Genomic DNA, 17347 nt, shown 5'->3' with positions numbered 1-17347 from the left:
GCGCGATGTGGACCACCCTGAGAGATTGCGACACGAGGCGTACTGCACGCCGAGAAAAACGAGCGATAAACGAACATCGCGAGCGTAAACGAACATTGCGAGCTCGTAAGTATATTTAGTCACAAAAGGCTATAAGACGATATAGCATGGCGATATAGCATGGCGCACACGAGATGTATGATTTACGTGACTCGTCTAAATCATGTCGCTTAAAATATATCGATCTTTGATAGGCTGCCAGAGATACTCGGTGATAGTAAATTAATGCCGGATGGTACTATATCGCGTAATGTTCACGATACAACGATTTCAGCTCGTTAAAAGCGCAAAACTGGACATGTTAAAGAGATTAGGCAGTTTTTAAGATAATCAGGATTCCTGAGTAGATGATAACAAAAATTTTTTTTTTTACTCGTGTTCTCAGACGTGAACGTTCGTAGTGCTTATTATAGCATACGAGACACATGTTTTATTCCCAAAGGGAGAAGCCGATCCTTCGCACATATCATATCACGTAATGTGTACGCTGCAACTTTGCAAATTGCTTTCCTTTTCTTCGGTGTGTAATTTTGAAATCAACTTGGGACTTTCTCTTTACTAGAGCATGAATTTATGAATTTATACCGACAAATCGCGACATTTTCCATTATTTGCTTCTTATAAGCGTGCGAATTAAATAACTAAAAATCAGCGAAAGGATTTAAATCTTCTTGCTTTTCTGAATATCATCAATGAAGAAAATTTAATGCGCTCCGGCTTTAAAATAACTTATGTGACATATCGTATCAACAAAATGTTCTAAGCGTGATTTTGAAAGAGACTTTCAACGAGACGTGGGGATAAATAAATAAAGGCATTCAGTGAGTTTCCAAAGACAGCGAGAAAGGTTGAAATTCGCTCGGCCGCTCCTAGCGTGTCATAAATGTGTTTGCACATCCGAGTTTGTTTGAGGAACAGATTTGCTCGCACAAAATACCGTCTAACGAAGATTAGAATTTTGAAATGGGAACGTAAGAATCTTTTTAAGACAATTTATCAATTTCTAACTAAAATTGGAAGCAAATGTTAAAATATTAATTTGATTTTTTATACCGCTCGTATTTTCCATAAAGATTTTACTCGACAGAGTTAGATGCAATAAAAAAACGACGGTGTGACGTAGTCTTGTTACAGCTTATTTAGACGGCTACATCGCATGAATCTCTCCTAGGAGGCTTACACAAAATGAAGATACAGAGAGGGACTTCTCATTGATATTCAGAGGTTGCCAAAGCGTCATTGGCGACGTGAAAAAAATAACACGACGGTCTTTCGTTACCCACGCGCGCCCTGCGCCTCCTGCAGTTGCAAAGCCTCCGTGACTCAACCGGAAGTCGGCCGGGCACCCCTCTTCCTTCACGCCACTTCTTCTCTTCTCCCTTCAACGCGGGGCACCCAAAGCCGCATTATGCATAATGGGCGTACCGCCTTCCTAATACGCTTGCGCATCCGCGGGAGAACACCATCGACTCGTGAGACAATACGGCGCGGTCTAAGCGACGGGAGATATCGCCTTGACACGCGCCGCGGACGGTTCGATCGGCCGTAAATCAGAAAGCGAAACCTTTCGGATCGGCCGCGCTAATTTATCGCCGCCGATTATTCTGCCGATACAGGCACCGCAGAGAGGCGACTCGCGCGGACTCGCGCGGACTTCGAATGGATTTATCGTGGGATCCTGGTCGCGGCTGCTCCGATATGCGCCGTTTATAGAGGCGTGCTTCCGAGCGAATCGTGATCGTGCCTTCGGAGCCGCTTTTGCCACGCCGCCGCTATTGCGTGGCGAATAATTCAAAAATGCCGGCTCCGTAACACGAATGGACAGATAAGGAACAGATATATATATATATACGCTCGGCGTGTAACGAGATAATATAATCGAGACATTCACGAGCACAGAGCTCGAAAAGAAACTTGAAGATATCGCCCTTAAGAGACGGCAGTCCGGCATTAAAATGGAACAGAACCACCAAGGATTTGACGAAAATACGGGTCACGGTATACATATAGTCGCGCGCGACGAGTCTCGGGCGTTGAGCAATCGCGAGAAAACGAAGGGCGGATGTCAGTACCAATAAGAGTCGGAGGAAGGACTTCCTTTCGCCGCGGCACGTCGTCGGCTGTAAAGCCCGCGTCGTGAAATTTATGCGCGGCTCGAGCGGAGGACGATATATCATATGTATCTTTATTCGAATCGGGGATACAACATATCTTACTCACTCGACACCCGATGATCGATAACCGCGCGCCGATTTCGGTGCCATGTATCCTTAATCGTATATAAAACGCGTATCATTGCACTGAAAATCGCGGTCAGCGCGGCCGCGAGGATTAAGGTCGCGAAGTTTAAGATCCGAGAAAAACGCGAGTACACTCTGTTAAATATTAAAGGATGAAATTTAAACCAATACCTTGAGTTAGATAAAATTTTGTTATTTTTAACTATTATTTGTGTCGAAGTTTATTGTTTTAACACCAAATAATATTATTTTAACTCGATTAGTTTAGTTAAACTAACATTGTTAATTTAGTTAAATTAATGACATATTGAGTAGGTAGGAGCAGTGACGACTTACAGGAATGATTAAAAATGTTTCAAATTGAGTATAATTTGATCTTATGAATTTAACAGTGCATAGCATATCCGGAGAATTTTGACGATTAAACTTCACGCCTGATGCAACTGACTGGATGTATGTACGTTTGTAGATTCCAGTCACTTCTCAACTTTCGGTTCTCACGTTTCGACTTCCGACTCGAATTTTTAACGTTCGCTCAACTTACAGTCGTGAATCTTCGGGTCTCGACTCACACTCGATATCGTCGCTATACGTGAATGGCATAAGCAATGACAGAAAACGTAAATAGTGGATGACATACTGCGGAAGACGGAGAGATTGTCTTCCTTTCTCTCTCTTTCTCATAATACGAATAACTTTTATTTTATTAGTATACAATGTATACAAGTACAATATACAATACTTGAGGTCGACGAAATTATCTCACGGAGAACGCCACGATTTGCTGGCATTAGCTCTCGCACGCGGAATTTGCTGTCTTATAACGTGAAACAAGCGGAGGATTTCGATATACCTATTGATGCACCTAAAATATTGTTGAAAATGCTTGACCATACACTGTTAAATTCATAGTGTCAAATTATATTCAATTTGAGTCATTTTTAACTATTCTTATAGGTTGCCACTGCTCCTACTCTCTCAATATGTCATTAATTTAACTAAAACATTATTAATTTACCTAATGGAGTTAAAATACTGTTTTGTTAAAATAATAAATGTTGACATACATGGTAGTTAAAAATAACAGACTCTTATTTAATTCAAGGTAGTGGTTTAAATTTCATCCTTAAATATTTAACAGTGTAGCTTTCACTTATAAATATCCGAAAGAAAGCTCGCTTAACATCGAGGTACCGCGAGGTCTGCCGCGTTTCGCTCCCTAAATTCCATAATTCGCGCGTCGATCGCCCGAGATTCTCACAGATACCTGGGCACGTATTATGAAACTTTTCGGAATGGATTCCGATCGGAATTGTTCAGTTATTTCTTAGATTTCTATTGTCTTTTCTAGGAAAAACGGAATAATTCCGATAAGTTCCATAATACGTGCCCTGGGCCCATATTCTGTACACGCTTACCGACAACTATATCGGTTCGATAAGCGTCGTTGCGCAGGTTTTTCATATATCGTATAAAAGCTGCGCCGACGCTGTTAACGACACCGACGACTGTCGGTAAGCGTGTACAGAATTGGGCCCGTGGATGACGGATTTGTCCGGGCGACGCGACGCCTCGGAAAATAGTGCTCTAAAGTCACGTCAGAGACCCAGGGAACATAATGCCATGGACATATATCTGGATCGGTGACGGGGAACACGATCGCCTTACGTAGTTCCGGGTGACCGAGTTTCCCGCACGACGGGAACTCCTTGTGCGTCCCGTGCATTGCACGTGCTCAAGTTCGAGTCTGGTCTCTCAACCCATTATTCGCAACTAATAAAAGTCATTTTCTGTTCAGTCATCAAATTAATCCGTTCAAGAATGTTCGTTCTTTAAAAAAATTATATACGGTAATATCCAGACTTGTACAATCGAACAAGGAAGACTGCAATTTTCTGATACTTTGTATTGCAGATTTCGATTATTTTTACAATGTCTACATAATTGTATGACAGGATTCACTTGCTCGTAGGGCTAATTCTTGAGATTCTGAGGTCTAGATAGAGCTATCGCGAAACGAGTTCTCTTATCAATTCTTTTCAATCCGTTTGTTTTTGGGAGAACATGGAACCGATTTACGACGTCGCGTGGCTCCGTGAGAGAGCGGCAGGTCTTGGGTTCGATCTCTCATCTCATACGCGAATTTTAAATTTGTAATCTGCTTCCTAGACCTTCAAATTGGAAGTATTGTGTATTGGCAACCCTACATTACATGAAACATTCTATTATTGCAAATGTTCATAAAGAGGAAGCCGGACCGAATGTCTAGAATAGACTCAATAGACCAAGACCCACTCAGAATTGTGGAGTCAATGTTGATTAACTGATAGACTCGATTTGTGTCCTACAATTTCGACACACGGCAACGCATGACAGCCGTGGAGCGCCACGTGATAGATTCCGCGCCGCACACGCGGACCAGCCGTTTAAAACCTATTCTTTTCATCGTGCTCCCGGTGCCAACCCCATTGTTGTTACCGGGTCGAGTCACGAGCCCGCGCTCGCGAGTTCTCATTACCATCCGTATCTACGATGCACTATCGCTGCGCCAGGGCCCAACCTAGTTCCTATTTCCCATCGTGCCCGCTCTATATCTATATAGAGGTGTCTACGGGATCGTGTGTCGCGACCCCGCGAGTTTTCCTTAGATTCGCCGCATCGATCGGCCGCTTCACCCTGAGAGAGACAGAGAAACGACGTGTATATCGGAGATATTGACATTCGAGATAATTCAAGCGTCTTTAAGTGGAGCACGGATTTCTATATTTCGCGTTTTATACTTTGTACTTTTTAATACGTGAACAAAATATTACAGCTTCTTCGATATCAAAGATGTTACTGTAATCTATAAAGTATTTAACATCATCTTAACATCATGTTCTTTTAGCTATAAAATTTATGCGTTTCTCCGATTTAGATGCAGTCGACACGCTCCACTTGGATATAACTTCGATAATATAAAACTGGATGATAAAAATAAATCACGCGCATGTGATTTACAACGCGAAGCGAAGAAGTGAAAATCGCGGAGGAGTTTTCCGAGAGGAAAAAAGACCTCCTTTGCCTATCTCCTGTCTGCGTATCCGGTGAAATTCAATTGCTCCGCTATCTATCGATATCTTCGGTACGATAAATATAATCGGATAACGATCGTAGCGCGCGCTACCACGTACGTTCGTATCCTAAAACGAGAGATCTAACGGATCGCAACAGGAGGCGGTAATAGATAACGGCCGACGGTCAGCGCAGATGCGCTCACTCTATCATCTACCGTATGGCTGTGTTCGCGCGCATGAACTGCTATAAGGGATAACGAATACGGAAAAGAGACGGCAATAAATAATGCGCGGCCGGTAATAGATAACGACTAATGGCGAGCGTAGACTCGGATTAACGTACATAATTAACATGCGTGTTAAACTGAACGGAGAGAATAAGAATAGAGGCGTCTCTCTTTGCGGGGAAAATTACATAATTTGTCAAGGCGCATGAGGCTTCTTGTTAAGATCTGTAAAGTATACGGATGTGAAAGATATAAGTGGTAGGGACGGTAATTAATGATAGCTAACGATGTGAAGAGACTTGGATTAACGCGCGTGATCAGCTTGACTTGCACGTTGAAGTTGAACAAAGAGAATAGAAATGGAAGATTACCTTCGCCAAGGAGATTTTAGATAATTTGCCTAATTTCAAGACAAACAAGGGGCCAAAAAGATTGATCGGCTCGTTTCCCCGAGAAAGTCGGAATTCATGAAATATTTATCAGGAAATCTCGCGAGCTCTCCTCTCGCGGTTGGAATGGATATTGGAAAGTTTTATTATCCGGAAAAGTGGAACGTGTGTGTCCTTGATCTATGCTTAGTACCTACGGCAGTGAACGAAACTAAAGCGATTTTATAGTCACGCATGAGTCGACCTATCGTGAGAGTATTGCGACCTGACTGGCTTCTCGCTTGACCCGCCATGCCGTACGATTCCCGACGCGCGTCGCGGCTTTACAAAGTGCCGCCCTTTTTCCCTCTGAAAATCACGAGACGCGACCAGAACCGAGATCGGGATCTCGGCGGGTATAACGATGAATCAGCCGTTCGACCTAAACCGATTGTCTTTCCAGTTGCCAATCTTGCCGATTGCCCATTAAGACGCCCGTCGTCCTTGAGCGCGTCGCGCGCTACTGATAAATGATTTGCCGCACGATCACTCCCCGGAGTAAATTTGTTTCGTCAAACAGGCCTCTCCGACCGACCAAACCGGCTCGTCGATCGACATTCGATACATGGTCGAATCACCGTTGCGCCTGGTACACTTACGGTACGATTACTACAATCACGTTGTCGATCGATCGTGTCGAATAGCTGCTTTCGCGAAGCAAAGTCGAGCACTGATTTTCAACTACCGACTGTTACTCGCTGTTTTCGTTGATTGTATAATAAATAAATGACACGATATAAATGATTGCTGGCGCGGAACATTGAGAGAAATCCGCGCATCGTAATTACATTGATCGAGAGAATAGATAAGACGTGATGTATATAATCATTTACAACAGCTTGCGGATAGAGGATTGAATAAGGCGCGAATGGCGTGTTATTTTTTTTTCGTTACAACGTACCAGCTCATCGAGCCACTTGAGTGTCATTGAAAGATACTTGCAGCTTATATGCCGAGCGAGACTCGTGCGTGAGCGCGAGCGAATTATCGCTGACGCGACGGGCGAGCTAATTTCGCAATCTTCGAATTTCAGATGTGGATTACATAACGGGTGACAATTTCTTCGACGTGCTTGATAATGGGGTGATTGTGTGTCGACTGGCGAGAATTATCCAGGAAAAGGCGAGATCCGCGATAGAGGCTGGACGGGCGAAGGGGGTAAGTATATTACAATTCACTTTGCACCTCTTAGCTTAGATTTCACATGTTTTTGCATTAATAAGATGTTCTTTGCAAACAATACACTGTCAAATTCGTAGTGTCAAATTATACTCAATTTGAGTGATTTTTAATATTCTATAAGTCGCCACTGCTCCTATACTCAATATATCGTTAATTTAACCGAAATACTGTTAATTTAACTAAATCAATAAAGTTGAAATAATACTTTGTTTTGTGTTAAAATAATAAATTTTGACACACGTGGTAATTAAAAATAACAAAATGTTATTTAATTCAAGGTATTGATTTAAATCCCATCCTTTAATATTCAACAGTGTAATTTCTTTCTTATTACACGCAATGACATTTAATTATTAAAGTATACAATATATCACGAAGCGAGTTTTGCGATTAGGAATTGTGTTTTGATGTGTTGAATGAAAGTTCGGAGATTGTCGCTCGCAGAAACATGGAGAAACGTTGTTGTTGCAGCCGGTACCGGTGATACGTGGACGTTGTTGGGAGAACGCGGCCCGTCGCAGCTTCTTCTCCCGCGATAACATGGAGAACTTCATACAATTCTGCCGGCGGCTGGGCGTCCACGAGAATCTTCTCTTCGAAAGCGACGATCTCGGTAAAGCCTGGCGCACAATTAATTTTAATGCATGCGAATTAAGCAGGCGGGCGGGCTACGCGCGACGCAGCCGTTCGCTCTATCGGACGACTTTCAACGCGGATGAGATTTAAGTGCGCGCCCGATTAAGTTGACGAGCGGCGATTAGCGGAAACATAGTAATTGACTCGCGCAATCTCGTGGCGGACACGCGTGTAGGGACGTGTGCCGTATAAATTACGATCCGGCGTGAAACGAGATATGCAAATCCGTATAATAGCGGGAGCGAGGAGCGAGAGTGATCGTCGCGCGGATTGCGCGCGCGACTCCGAGGAAAGTGGAGCGAATCTTCGTCTCTTCAGAGATCGGCGGACGGCGGGACTTTCTCGCTTAATCAACTTTAATTGCCGTCAAAAACAAACAGTGCGGTTACGTAAATGACGTAACGACGTAATCGAGCGTGGCGCGAAGCCGCCTTGAGAAAAGCGTTTTTATATTGTGCACGGATAGCACAATGAAACGTTGACTTGAACAAAACCGGAGACGATAAAGCTAGATAATGAAAATGTATAAATAATAAATGAATCCCAATATGATAAAATAAAACATTTTGTCATTTTATACACGGCATATATGTATAGCGCGGTCCATTTTTTTGCAGTTCTGCACGGCCAACCACGGAATGTTGTGCTGTGTCTACTGGAAGTCGCGAGACTGGCGGCCAGATATTCTCTGGAGCCGCCCGGGCTCGTGCAACTCGAGAGGGAAATCGCGGCGGAACAGGAAAGGGATCTTCACTGTTTGTCCGACAGCGGTATATCTCACAGCAGCCTTGTCTCCTGGCAATTCAAATCGCCGTCGCCGACCGCGACACCCAGGCCGTCGCCGGAGAAGATCAAACACAGCAGGTAAACGAGCCGTAATTTCTAGGTTTTAATGAACGAGAACATATTCTCAAGAACCATCACGGGTTATTCTAATATTTATTTCTATCAACGTAGATTAACTTTAATCTCGGTTTAACTTACTTTTTATCTTATCTTGGTTCTGAAAATTAGAAGAAGATAAGAAGTTAAACCGAGATTAAAGTTAATCTGCATTGATAGAAATGGACATAAGAGCCCAATTCATCGCTCTTACAACCGAGCCTGCGTACAATATTAATGCGTTACTTACAACGTAACGGTTGACAAGCGACGATGTTGACGAGAAGAAACCGAAACTTAACCGTTACGGAATGTATAATGCATGTATGTTATGCGCTCGCATAATTTCTGTTTCGTTTAGCGCGTCGCATTCAAAACAGCGCCCAGAACTTCATATATCCCGGCTCGTTTACGACGAGAGACATTTCCCCATTGGGCTAACAGTCGCTGACTGAATAGGCAATTCTGCGTGCTGTTACCGCGAAGGAGACCTCGAGTCGCGCAACTCTAGGAGTGGCTGAATTTTATAATATATGCGAGGTTTCCGGCGTGCGCTGAAAGCGTTACATTGTATTATTCTATAAATACTCGGCTGTACCGTTCGCTCTACTGAATTGTTTAGATAAGATTTATTTTCATGTCCGAACACTTCGATAAATTATAAAGATATACAAAAATTTCGGTTCTTCTCGTTGACACTTCCGACATAGCAGTAATAATATTTTGTGAAAGTCATTCAGTCACTCGACATAGATCGTATATCGTAATTCTAGCTCGGCGTCAGAAGTCACGACAACGGGAACACGATGGCTGGACCCTGTGACTGGTGCTACGCACGAATCTGAAATGCGAAGGTCCGTTAGCGACAACGGGCCGACCGGAAGTGACGGGGTGCCCAGTGATACTACCGAGGACGACTGGTCCCGCGGAAGCGTCGAAGATCCCGACGAAGTGCCGTCGCCGTTGAGCTCGCCATCACCGTCGCCGGCCGAGCCACCGGAACACACGGGACCGATAACAGAACTCGATCGCAAGGTATCAGAATGTCCCACTTTTACTTACAATAGTTACAATTTTAATAGCAGATACTGTGATATTTTGAAGTTTCGAGTGCATTCTGCACAAGTCTGCAAAAGTTTTCTACATTCAATGATATTGCCAGGAATATCTGTTGGTTGCATCGTGTCACATTTAATTTCCAACAAGATTCGAATTACCGAAGAAGCTTTTCCCTCCCGGAAACGAAACTCCAATAATCAAGGATTAAAATAATACTGTGCAATGCAGAAGAGCGCCGCCTTCTTTTCGTGTCGCACGAGGAAATGCATATGCGGAAGATTGAATAATTTATAGTCTTCCTATTAATGTTAATGTAGCTTCACTGATGTATATTCCACGCACGCGTTGTTTCAGTCATATATTCGCATGTCGTTGAGAAAACCTTAGTCCTATACGTGTTATTGCAGACGTTGCGCTTGCATTATAATCATTATCGTATACGAGAAGGAAAAGGTGTACGAAAAGGACGATGTGGGAATCGGCGTTTTTCTCGTGCACGTTTTCCACGCACGTATCTGCAGGCGCGTGTGTCGGATTCCTGCATGCCTAGCGGCGGAAGTTACGCACCGGCCTATCTTCGGCCCTTTGCTTCTCGCTGCGACGACATGTCGAAGCGATTTATCTCGCGTGACAGCCGATCGTTCTTCGTCCGTCCGACAATAACGAAGGCGGACGGGGCGCGGTGAACAAAAAAACCCTCTCCGTCTAAATATACCCCCTGTATCTCTTCGTTTTTGAGCGCACTTCTCTCGATATCTCCAGCATCGCGTGCTTCTCTCTGCCTACAGGTGCGAAGAGCCACCGAGGCCGTCCAGAGACTCTGCCAATGCTCGTCGAACAAGTGCTCCAAGCTGAAGGTACGCAAAGTCGGCGAAGGTCGCTACCATATCGCGGGACGTAACGTCTTTATCAGAGTAAGTACATCCATTTTTGTCATGTATAACTTGTATCCTTTCTTGCAAAATTAATTACGGCCGCTATTCATAGTCAGATCTTGTATTTAAGATTGTCTGAAGCATAATCTTAAGATGTTATAAATCACAGAGCCGTATTAGCATCTTAAGACATTACTTAAGACAGTCTTGAAATAAAAACAGACTGAATATCGGTCGTTAATAAAATCGATATTATATGTTAGATATTATTATAAAAATCCTAAAGACGAGTTGCTTTCGTTTAATATTTCGAATTGCTTCTTGAGATCATATCCCGCCATTTAAAACTTCCGCAGGGAACTTTCTTCTCCTCGAATCTTGAGATCTCTTCTCCTTGTTCTTTATTCCTATCATGTCGCGATGACCCTTGCCAGCCACTAATGACCGCGTTGACGTGTTTGCAGCTTCTCAAGGGGAGACACATGATGGTGAGAGTGGGCGGTGGATGGGACACTTTGGAGCATTTCCTGGCGAGGCACGACCCCTGTCAGGTGAGGGTCCTCAGCCGCGAGGGCACGCCGCCACCCGCTCGCGGCACCAAGCACGACAGCTTCTTGCACATTCGCGCCAAGTATCGCAGCCCGCCGTCGGAACCGAGCCTCTCACGTCGGTCGCTAGCCTGAGAGAGCACGTAGTGCCTAATCACGCGCCCACGATCACGCGGCGCGGGCCCCTCGGGCCCCACGTGGCGTGAAGCCTGCTCGCGCACGCTTGGCGCACGTGCGAATTGATATATCCCGGTACACACCGTATAATACGTGTACCGCTATCGCAACCCCCGGGCACGTCGATTAGACGTCGCCCGTCCCCCTCCGTTGTGCGTTAAGCGACGCGCGGTGAAACGACGCGTGGCGGCTCGGGTTACCGTAAGGACGGTAACACGCATCATCGCACGATTTTTCACGCACGATACATTCCTTCTTTGCCAACTACGTTCGATGAGTTGGCGATTTTGAGGGAAGAGGGGCGCCCCGCGGGGAGCCGCCTTTAAGCGCTCGCGGGGTCACTTCATGCACATTCCGATACTCATATACGCTATTTGCGAGAAATCCACCAGTATATACGCACCGCCTTATACGCCGGTTACTCGCAACGATACCTCTTACCCACTCTCGTACCTACCGTACATCCCGAATTGCGCGTACAATTTGTTACGTGTGTAATCACGTAACGCACGTCGATCACCGGTATATAGAAGCACAGGGATCGCTATTTTTACTACGTCCATGTCAGGTGGTTGAAGAGCATGCAGGTGTCGAAGAGTATCCTCGCAGACGCGCAGCACGCCGCGATTTTTTTAAAGAGAGGCGACGAATAGTCAGAGTTCGATATCTAAGATCGGCGTCTGCGATTCAGGAGACTTTGACCATTCGGACTTTTATCGCATTATCGCGTCAACGAAACAACTATATGTGCTTTCATCTCGAATCATCCCTTCAGGCACTAACGTTTGCAGCGTCTACCCGGAAGTTCTTCGACCAGGAAACGCGCTGCACCTCGGTAATGGTAGCGTTTAAGACCGCAATGACCAAACTTTATTTTCGGAACTGTGTCGTCACGATAATCATACTTATAATAAAACAAATAATAATAATAAGAATTTTCGAATAAATATCCATTTAAGCTCAAGCGTACCAACGCTTGTACGTGCAATAAAAGAGAATAAAAGTGCAATTAAAATCTCAGGTAGAAAATCATCCGTGTCATGCCTTAAAAAGATCGATTAATCTTTTTTTTTCCTTTTCAAGAAATTTCTTTGCGATGTACTATTTTTCTTTGAAGTAACAATAGCGGCCTTAAAAAATTTAGCCGAACTGGATAAGATCGTTACGTTTTTAGTATTGGATGTTGTAACGTAGCTTTTAACATTTAACTATATTCGGGCTTCAATTGCGTTTTGGTCATTGCTATATATCCTATAAATATATTCTTACAGTGCACTGCCATATTTTGCGGCAAGCACGCGATCAGGCACTTATATCATAATAATCGACAGGATCGGCTTAATCCTCTGTGTATTACTTTCTATACATCTGAACAGGAATCGCTTACAACGTATAATTTGCATAAGTTCGATAAATGAATTTTTCTTTGCGCATAAGTTGTATCACGTAATCATATATCATCAAAGAATGGTATGTTCGTATTTAAGAGCGCTTTTTAAAATGTACGTTATTAATTTTTTTCGCAGTTTTATTTCAGTTGTAATCTATTGCGAGCTTGTGACTCTCTCACTTCAGCCGATCCTGAAATTTATAGATACACATTAGCATTCGATTAATATCTAATACAACTTGTATCGCCTAACGTGTAAAGTGCTTCATGGTAATTGCCACGATACACATACACATACACCCTCATATATGTTTTGTACTTTTATATAAATATCTCTATGGTAGGCTAAGGGAGGTAATTGATTGGCGTATTGCCGAGGTAATTAAACCATCTAATTATTCCGCTTACAGAAGTGCAAGAGCACAGTGTGCAAAGGAATACCAAAGCAAAGAAACACGCGACGAGTAATGTCGGCCCGTTGAAGCTAATTAAATCCGTCGTCCGTGATCCGTTTATCGTTTGCGTCGTCAGTTTACGTCGGAAGATTGTGGTTGTGTTTCACGAATCGATGTCTTTTACGAATTATCTTTTTTTACGAAATAATCCGTTCACGGCGTTCCATCCTTTGCGAAATATAATCAGTGTTAAATTGCGATTTGCACTGTAAATGCAATAAGCTTAAGTTTAGCGAGCTATACTACTGGATATACAGGGCCTTACGTTACGCAGATACGATTACTTTGCGAAGGGGAGTTGTTTTCTTAATTTTAAACCGCCCTGCCTAATTAAACTAATTTTCGCCATATTATGTAACTTGTAAATAATACATCGCCCTGACATATCGACAGATTTAAGTTAATCGTACCTGCTTTATACTTTGTTAATGTGTAATACCCGCGGATTTTGCGTGTAACTGTACAATCCGCGTATATACCTAATAAGTTATTTATATATATAACTCGTTAAGCGCCTTTTTATTACAGATTACGTTTAAACTTCTCAATATAGTGGCGCGTAAAATAGAAGGAATTGTGTTTTGATGATATTAAACTGTTGTAAATTTATTTGGGTTATTTATAATAAAATACTGAAGCGGTATAATTGATAAACACGTATTTTAAAACGGATTATTGTCTACTGCAATACTGTTTCATCGTAATTATTCGGCTATTAGTGAAGTATTATAATAGCATTGTACTGCATATATACATACGTTTAGTCTTTGTTCATAATAACTGCACTAGGCTTTCGCAAATTTTAAGATTTTGTCTAATATGCAGAATATATCGTATGCAGCATTATCTTAATCTATTCAACTAAGTTCAAAACTATTATGTCGGTTGTTATATTTTGTTGAACAATAAAATACCTGACAGTAAGATGTTTCTGCAAGTTTTATAAGACCACCATGCACTTTTGGATCCCAATATCAACTTTCAAATAGCATTACCTTTCATTAATTAAATATTACCTTTTCCCGAATAATCTTACGATTCCAAAAATAAAATTAGCTCTATTTCACTTGATACTATACGTGATATATGGGTATTTATTAAACAACGAAAGAGCTGCATTATTTTCTGCTAGTTGACCATAAATATTTGCTATAAATTATCCTTATTTTTGTAAGAAGCTCTCATATTGCTATTTTTAACACCATTTTTAATTAAATGAGAAAAAGGACAAGAATATTTATTTGCATACTAAACATATATTTCGTATAAAATCAAATTCATTACAAATTAATTTAAAAATATATATGTTTGGTTAAACATTTTTCATTAGAGTTATTTTTAGATAATACGAAACATATGCGACTTAGAGTATATCTCTAGAAAAATTTTTGGTATATATTTAATATATACGGAATACTTATATAAAATGCACTATAAAATAAAATAAAACAATATAATATCAGGTATACAGGTATATTATTAAAATAATAATACTACTATTTAATAATGCAATTAAAATGCATGGTCATGATTTAAATGTATAAAAAGGTATCGCCATGATGAAATGTTTTACTTTTTTTTGCTTTTGCCTAACGTCAGCGTGTGATGTGGGGGTTGTTGCGCAAACTGCGCTTTTCGTCTATTGAATTCGATTATATCGTCCTCAAGTTTCTTACGACTGTCTTCTAACTTCTTCTTTTCTTCAGTATGATCTTTCTTCAGCTTGTCGAACTTACTATGAAGCTAATAATGAATAAAAAAAATTAATAAACATTAATAACATTTAACAGCTGTAATGAAATAATAAATATAGTGATTTGAGATTTATACAGATAATTTATAAAAAAATAGTTACATCTTTCTCTGCCTCTTTCAATTCAGCTTCCTTTTCTTTCACTCGAGCAACAAACATCTGTCGCATCTCGTCCTCTTTTTGTTGCAACTCTTGCAAGTGAATGGATCTCTTCGCTTCGCACGTCTGTTGAAAACTTACAGGCTTGTTGTCGCTGTCAACGTCACTAAAACCCATCTGAAAGTTCACAAGAAACTTTAGGAAAAAGATAACTCTCGCGAAATTTCTGACAGACAAATGAAACATACCTGCTCCAATCTCTTTTTCCGGTAAAGTTCGTAGTGACGGCAGTGCGTTTTCTCACGCATATCTTCCATATTGGTACTTATCAGCATCTCGCGTAGTTTTACGAAATCACAATGAGATTCGTTTTCGACTGTAACATAAAGGAAATTTGATGTTTTTAGCTCTTTTCTTTGAGTATAAATAACGAATATGAAATCCACAAGTCGCGTACCTTGAACTGTACCCCACGGATATTGACGAGAACGCATCATTTTATTGCCCACGCGAACGAAATCGGTACTGCCAACGACGGCGAAGGGTACATGAGTATTCATGGTGGAGTTTATATCCGCTACGCTTTCATCATCGGTGGGAAACTGATAAATGTGTATTCCATTGTTTTGCAACTCGGATATTATTTTGCTCTGAAATACAAACATTATAACAAATAAGATTGTGGTACAGATAACACAGACGCATAAAGTAAATGAAAATAATTTCAGCGGAAATTCCACATACTTTAAATTTTTGTAACTCAGTCTTTGATATTGTATCTGCTTTAGCAATGATTGGAATGATATTAACTTTGGTATCCAGCTTCTTCATGCATACTAGATCAATGGATTTCAAGCTGAAAGTATAAAAATGAATGAAAAATTAGAGCAATTCTCGTATTTTATTAATAATTAATAATTTATAACGTCGTACAACGCATGCTTACCCATGACCAGTGGGACATATAAAATAAAGGCAGATATGGATGCGGCTATCATGATAGGTTGCCAAATTGCGTTTGATTTTTAACTCTTCCTGCAAATAAGCTTCAAACTGCGCATCTATGTAGTCGACGACTGCCTTGAAGCTGTCTTCCTTGTTGATTTGATCACCATAACCGACCGTATCGACGATGGTCAACTTCAGTCTAACATTGCTCTCTTGCAATTCGTAGGTATGCGCCTTAAGTTTTACGGACGGTAAGTTATGGGGACTGGGACTAGATTCGAAGCTGGTGTTAAAAAGGGAATCCATAAGCGTGGATTTCCCCAGTCCAGTTTCACCTATATCCAAATAAATAAATATTAAATATTTAAGTGCTACAAATTATTTAGCTTAACTTTGACTACGTTTACACGACGGCTTATAATTCGGTTTAATAATTATTGTATACTATCGGATCCAAAATTTTTCTTTTTTGATCGTAATGATAATTTATATATGAGCCTTTTCTGATATTTAAACTACAACTTTTTTAGTACACAAAATCAAAAATTGATTCAAATATTTTGAATATCAAAATAGGTTCATATTTAAATGATTGTTATAATCAAAGGAAGAAAAATTTTGGAGCAGATAGTATACAATAGTTATTAAACCAGATTATAAGCAGCCGTGTAAACGTAGTCAATAATGAGACTATAATAACACAGATATATAGTAGAATTTGTTGAAATGGTTAACACTTCGTACCGATGCAGAGAATGTTGAACACGAATCCATTCTGCACTGATTTGTTCACCAACTGACTAGGCAAACTGTCAAATCCAACGTGGCCTGACAGCTTCAGCGTACGTAGCATAGACTCGATCTAATAACAGAAATTATATGTTTACATTGCAATTCTCAGAGAAAAGAAAAAGAAAGAGAGAAAGAGGGAAAGAGAAAAAGAGGAAGTAAAGACTGTAAATGGATAAAGGAAGCTTGATTCGGTTTACAGTTATGATACGTGAGAGCCAACACCCTTGGATCTATGACACAGCTACATAGATTCAACTAATCGTACACATATAAAAGAACGTCAAAGACGCTCCAATAAAAAAACGGAGAAAGAAGGTGGAGCAAACCATTTGTAGCCAACAAGTAGAGATATATTGATCTTCTTTGCGAGAGATAGAGAAACTTTTTAAACGTTCCCCAGGCGGAAATTCGTTTAACGAGAGTGTATTTCGACGGAGTGACACACGGAATTGGAGCATGCGAGTCCCGGCCGTTCGACGAAAGCCCGAGGATGCGTTCGTCGCGTCAAGAAACGGGAAATCGGCGCGCGCGAGCGAGAAAATTCTCTCGTCGTACCTTAGC

General features: G+C 41.4%; 2 protein-coding genes across 6 annotated transcripts in view; one reads left to right on the top strand and one right to left on the bottom strand.

The window, feature by feature from the left end:
- LOC112459679 (growth arrest-specific protein 2-like) overlaps positions 1-14118 on the top strand; it is a 33567-nt gene extending 19449 nt beyond the window's left edge. For 4 of the 5 annotated variants that reach the window (XM_025023922.1, XM_025023921.1, XM_025023919.1 and 1 more), the window contains 6 exons: positions 7024-7148; positions 7644-7785; positions 8426-8672; positions 9464-9725; positions 10538-10663; positions 11089-14118. In XM_025023922.1, coding sequence (XP_024879690.1) covers positions 7024-7148; positions 7644-7785; positions 8426-8672; positions 9464-9725; positions 10538-10663; positions 11089-11307 — 1121 coding nt within the window. In that variant the 3' untranslated portion in view covers positions 11308-14118. The remainder of the gene's footprint in view (positions 1-7023; positions 7149-7643; positions 7786-8425; positions 8673-9463; positions 9726-10537; positions 10664-11088) is intronic. The other variant, XM_025023923.1, reaches the window with a different exon arrangement.
- A 586-nt stretch (positions 14119-14704) lies between these two features.
- LOC112459672 (septin-2) lies at positions 14705-17308 on the bottom strand. The gene is made up of 8 exons (XM_025023904.1): positions 17113-17308; positions 16739-16856; positions 15993-16329; positions 15791-15902; positions 15504-15696; positions 15295-15422; positions 15050-15223; positions 14705-14937 (listed from the first exon to the last, which is right to left on the bottom strand). Exons 1-8 carry the CDS (start codon positions 17242-17244, stop codon positions 14764-14766), a joined length of 1368 nt encoding a protein of 455 aa, XP_024879672.1. The 5' UTR covers positions 17245-17308; the 3' UTR covers positions 14705-14763.
- Positions 17309-17347: the final 39 nt, after the last annotated feature.

This window comes from Temnothorax curvispinosus, unplaced genomic scaffold (genome assembly GCF_003070985.1).
Source record: "Temnothorax curvispinosus isolate PA1 unplaced genomic scaffold, ASM307098v1 QBEX01010053.1, whole genome shotgun sequence".
In the NCBI taxonomy this organism is placed as follows: Eukaryota; Metazoa; Arthropoda; class Insecta; order Hymenoptera; family Formicidae; genus Temnothorax; species Temnothorax curvispinosus.
The sequence above is the reverse complement of the archived record's forward strand: the minus strand, read 5'-3'. Positions and strand labels throughout refer to the sequence as shown.

Bases quoted from the DNA above. Each gene is read 5' to 3' on its own strand.
- LOC112459672 (XM_025023904.1), bottom strand. From the start codon at position 17,244: ATGCTCCAATTCCGTGTGTCACTCCGTCGAAATACACTCTCGTTAAAC. The intron at 15,697-15,790 runs GTATGTGGAATT...TTTGTATTTCAG, and splicing joins CTGAGTTACAAAAATTTAAA to AGCAAAATAATATCCGAGTT. The intron at 15,423-15,503 runs GTACGCGACTTG...TTTATGTTACAG, and splicing joins TCCGTGGGGTACAGTTCAAG to TCGAAAACGAATCTCATTGT.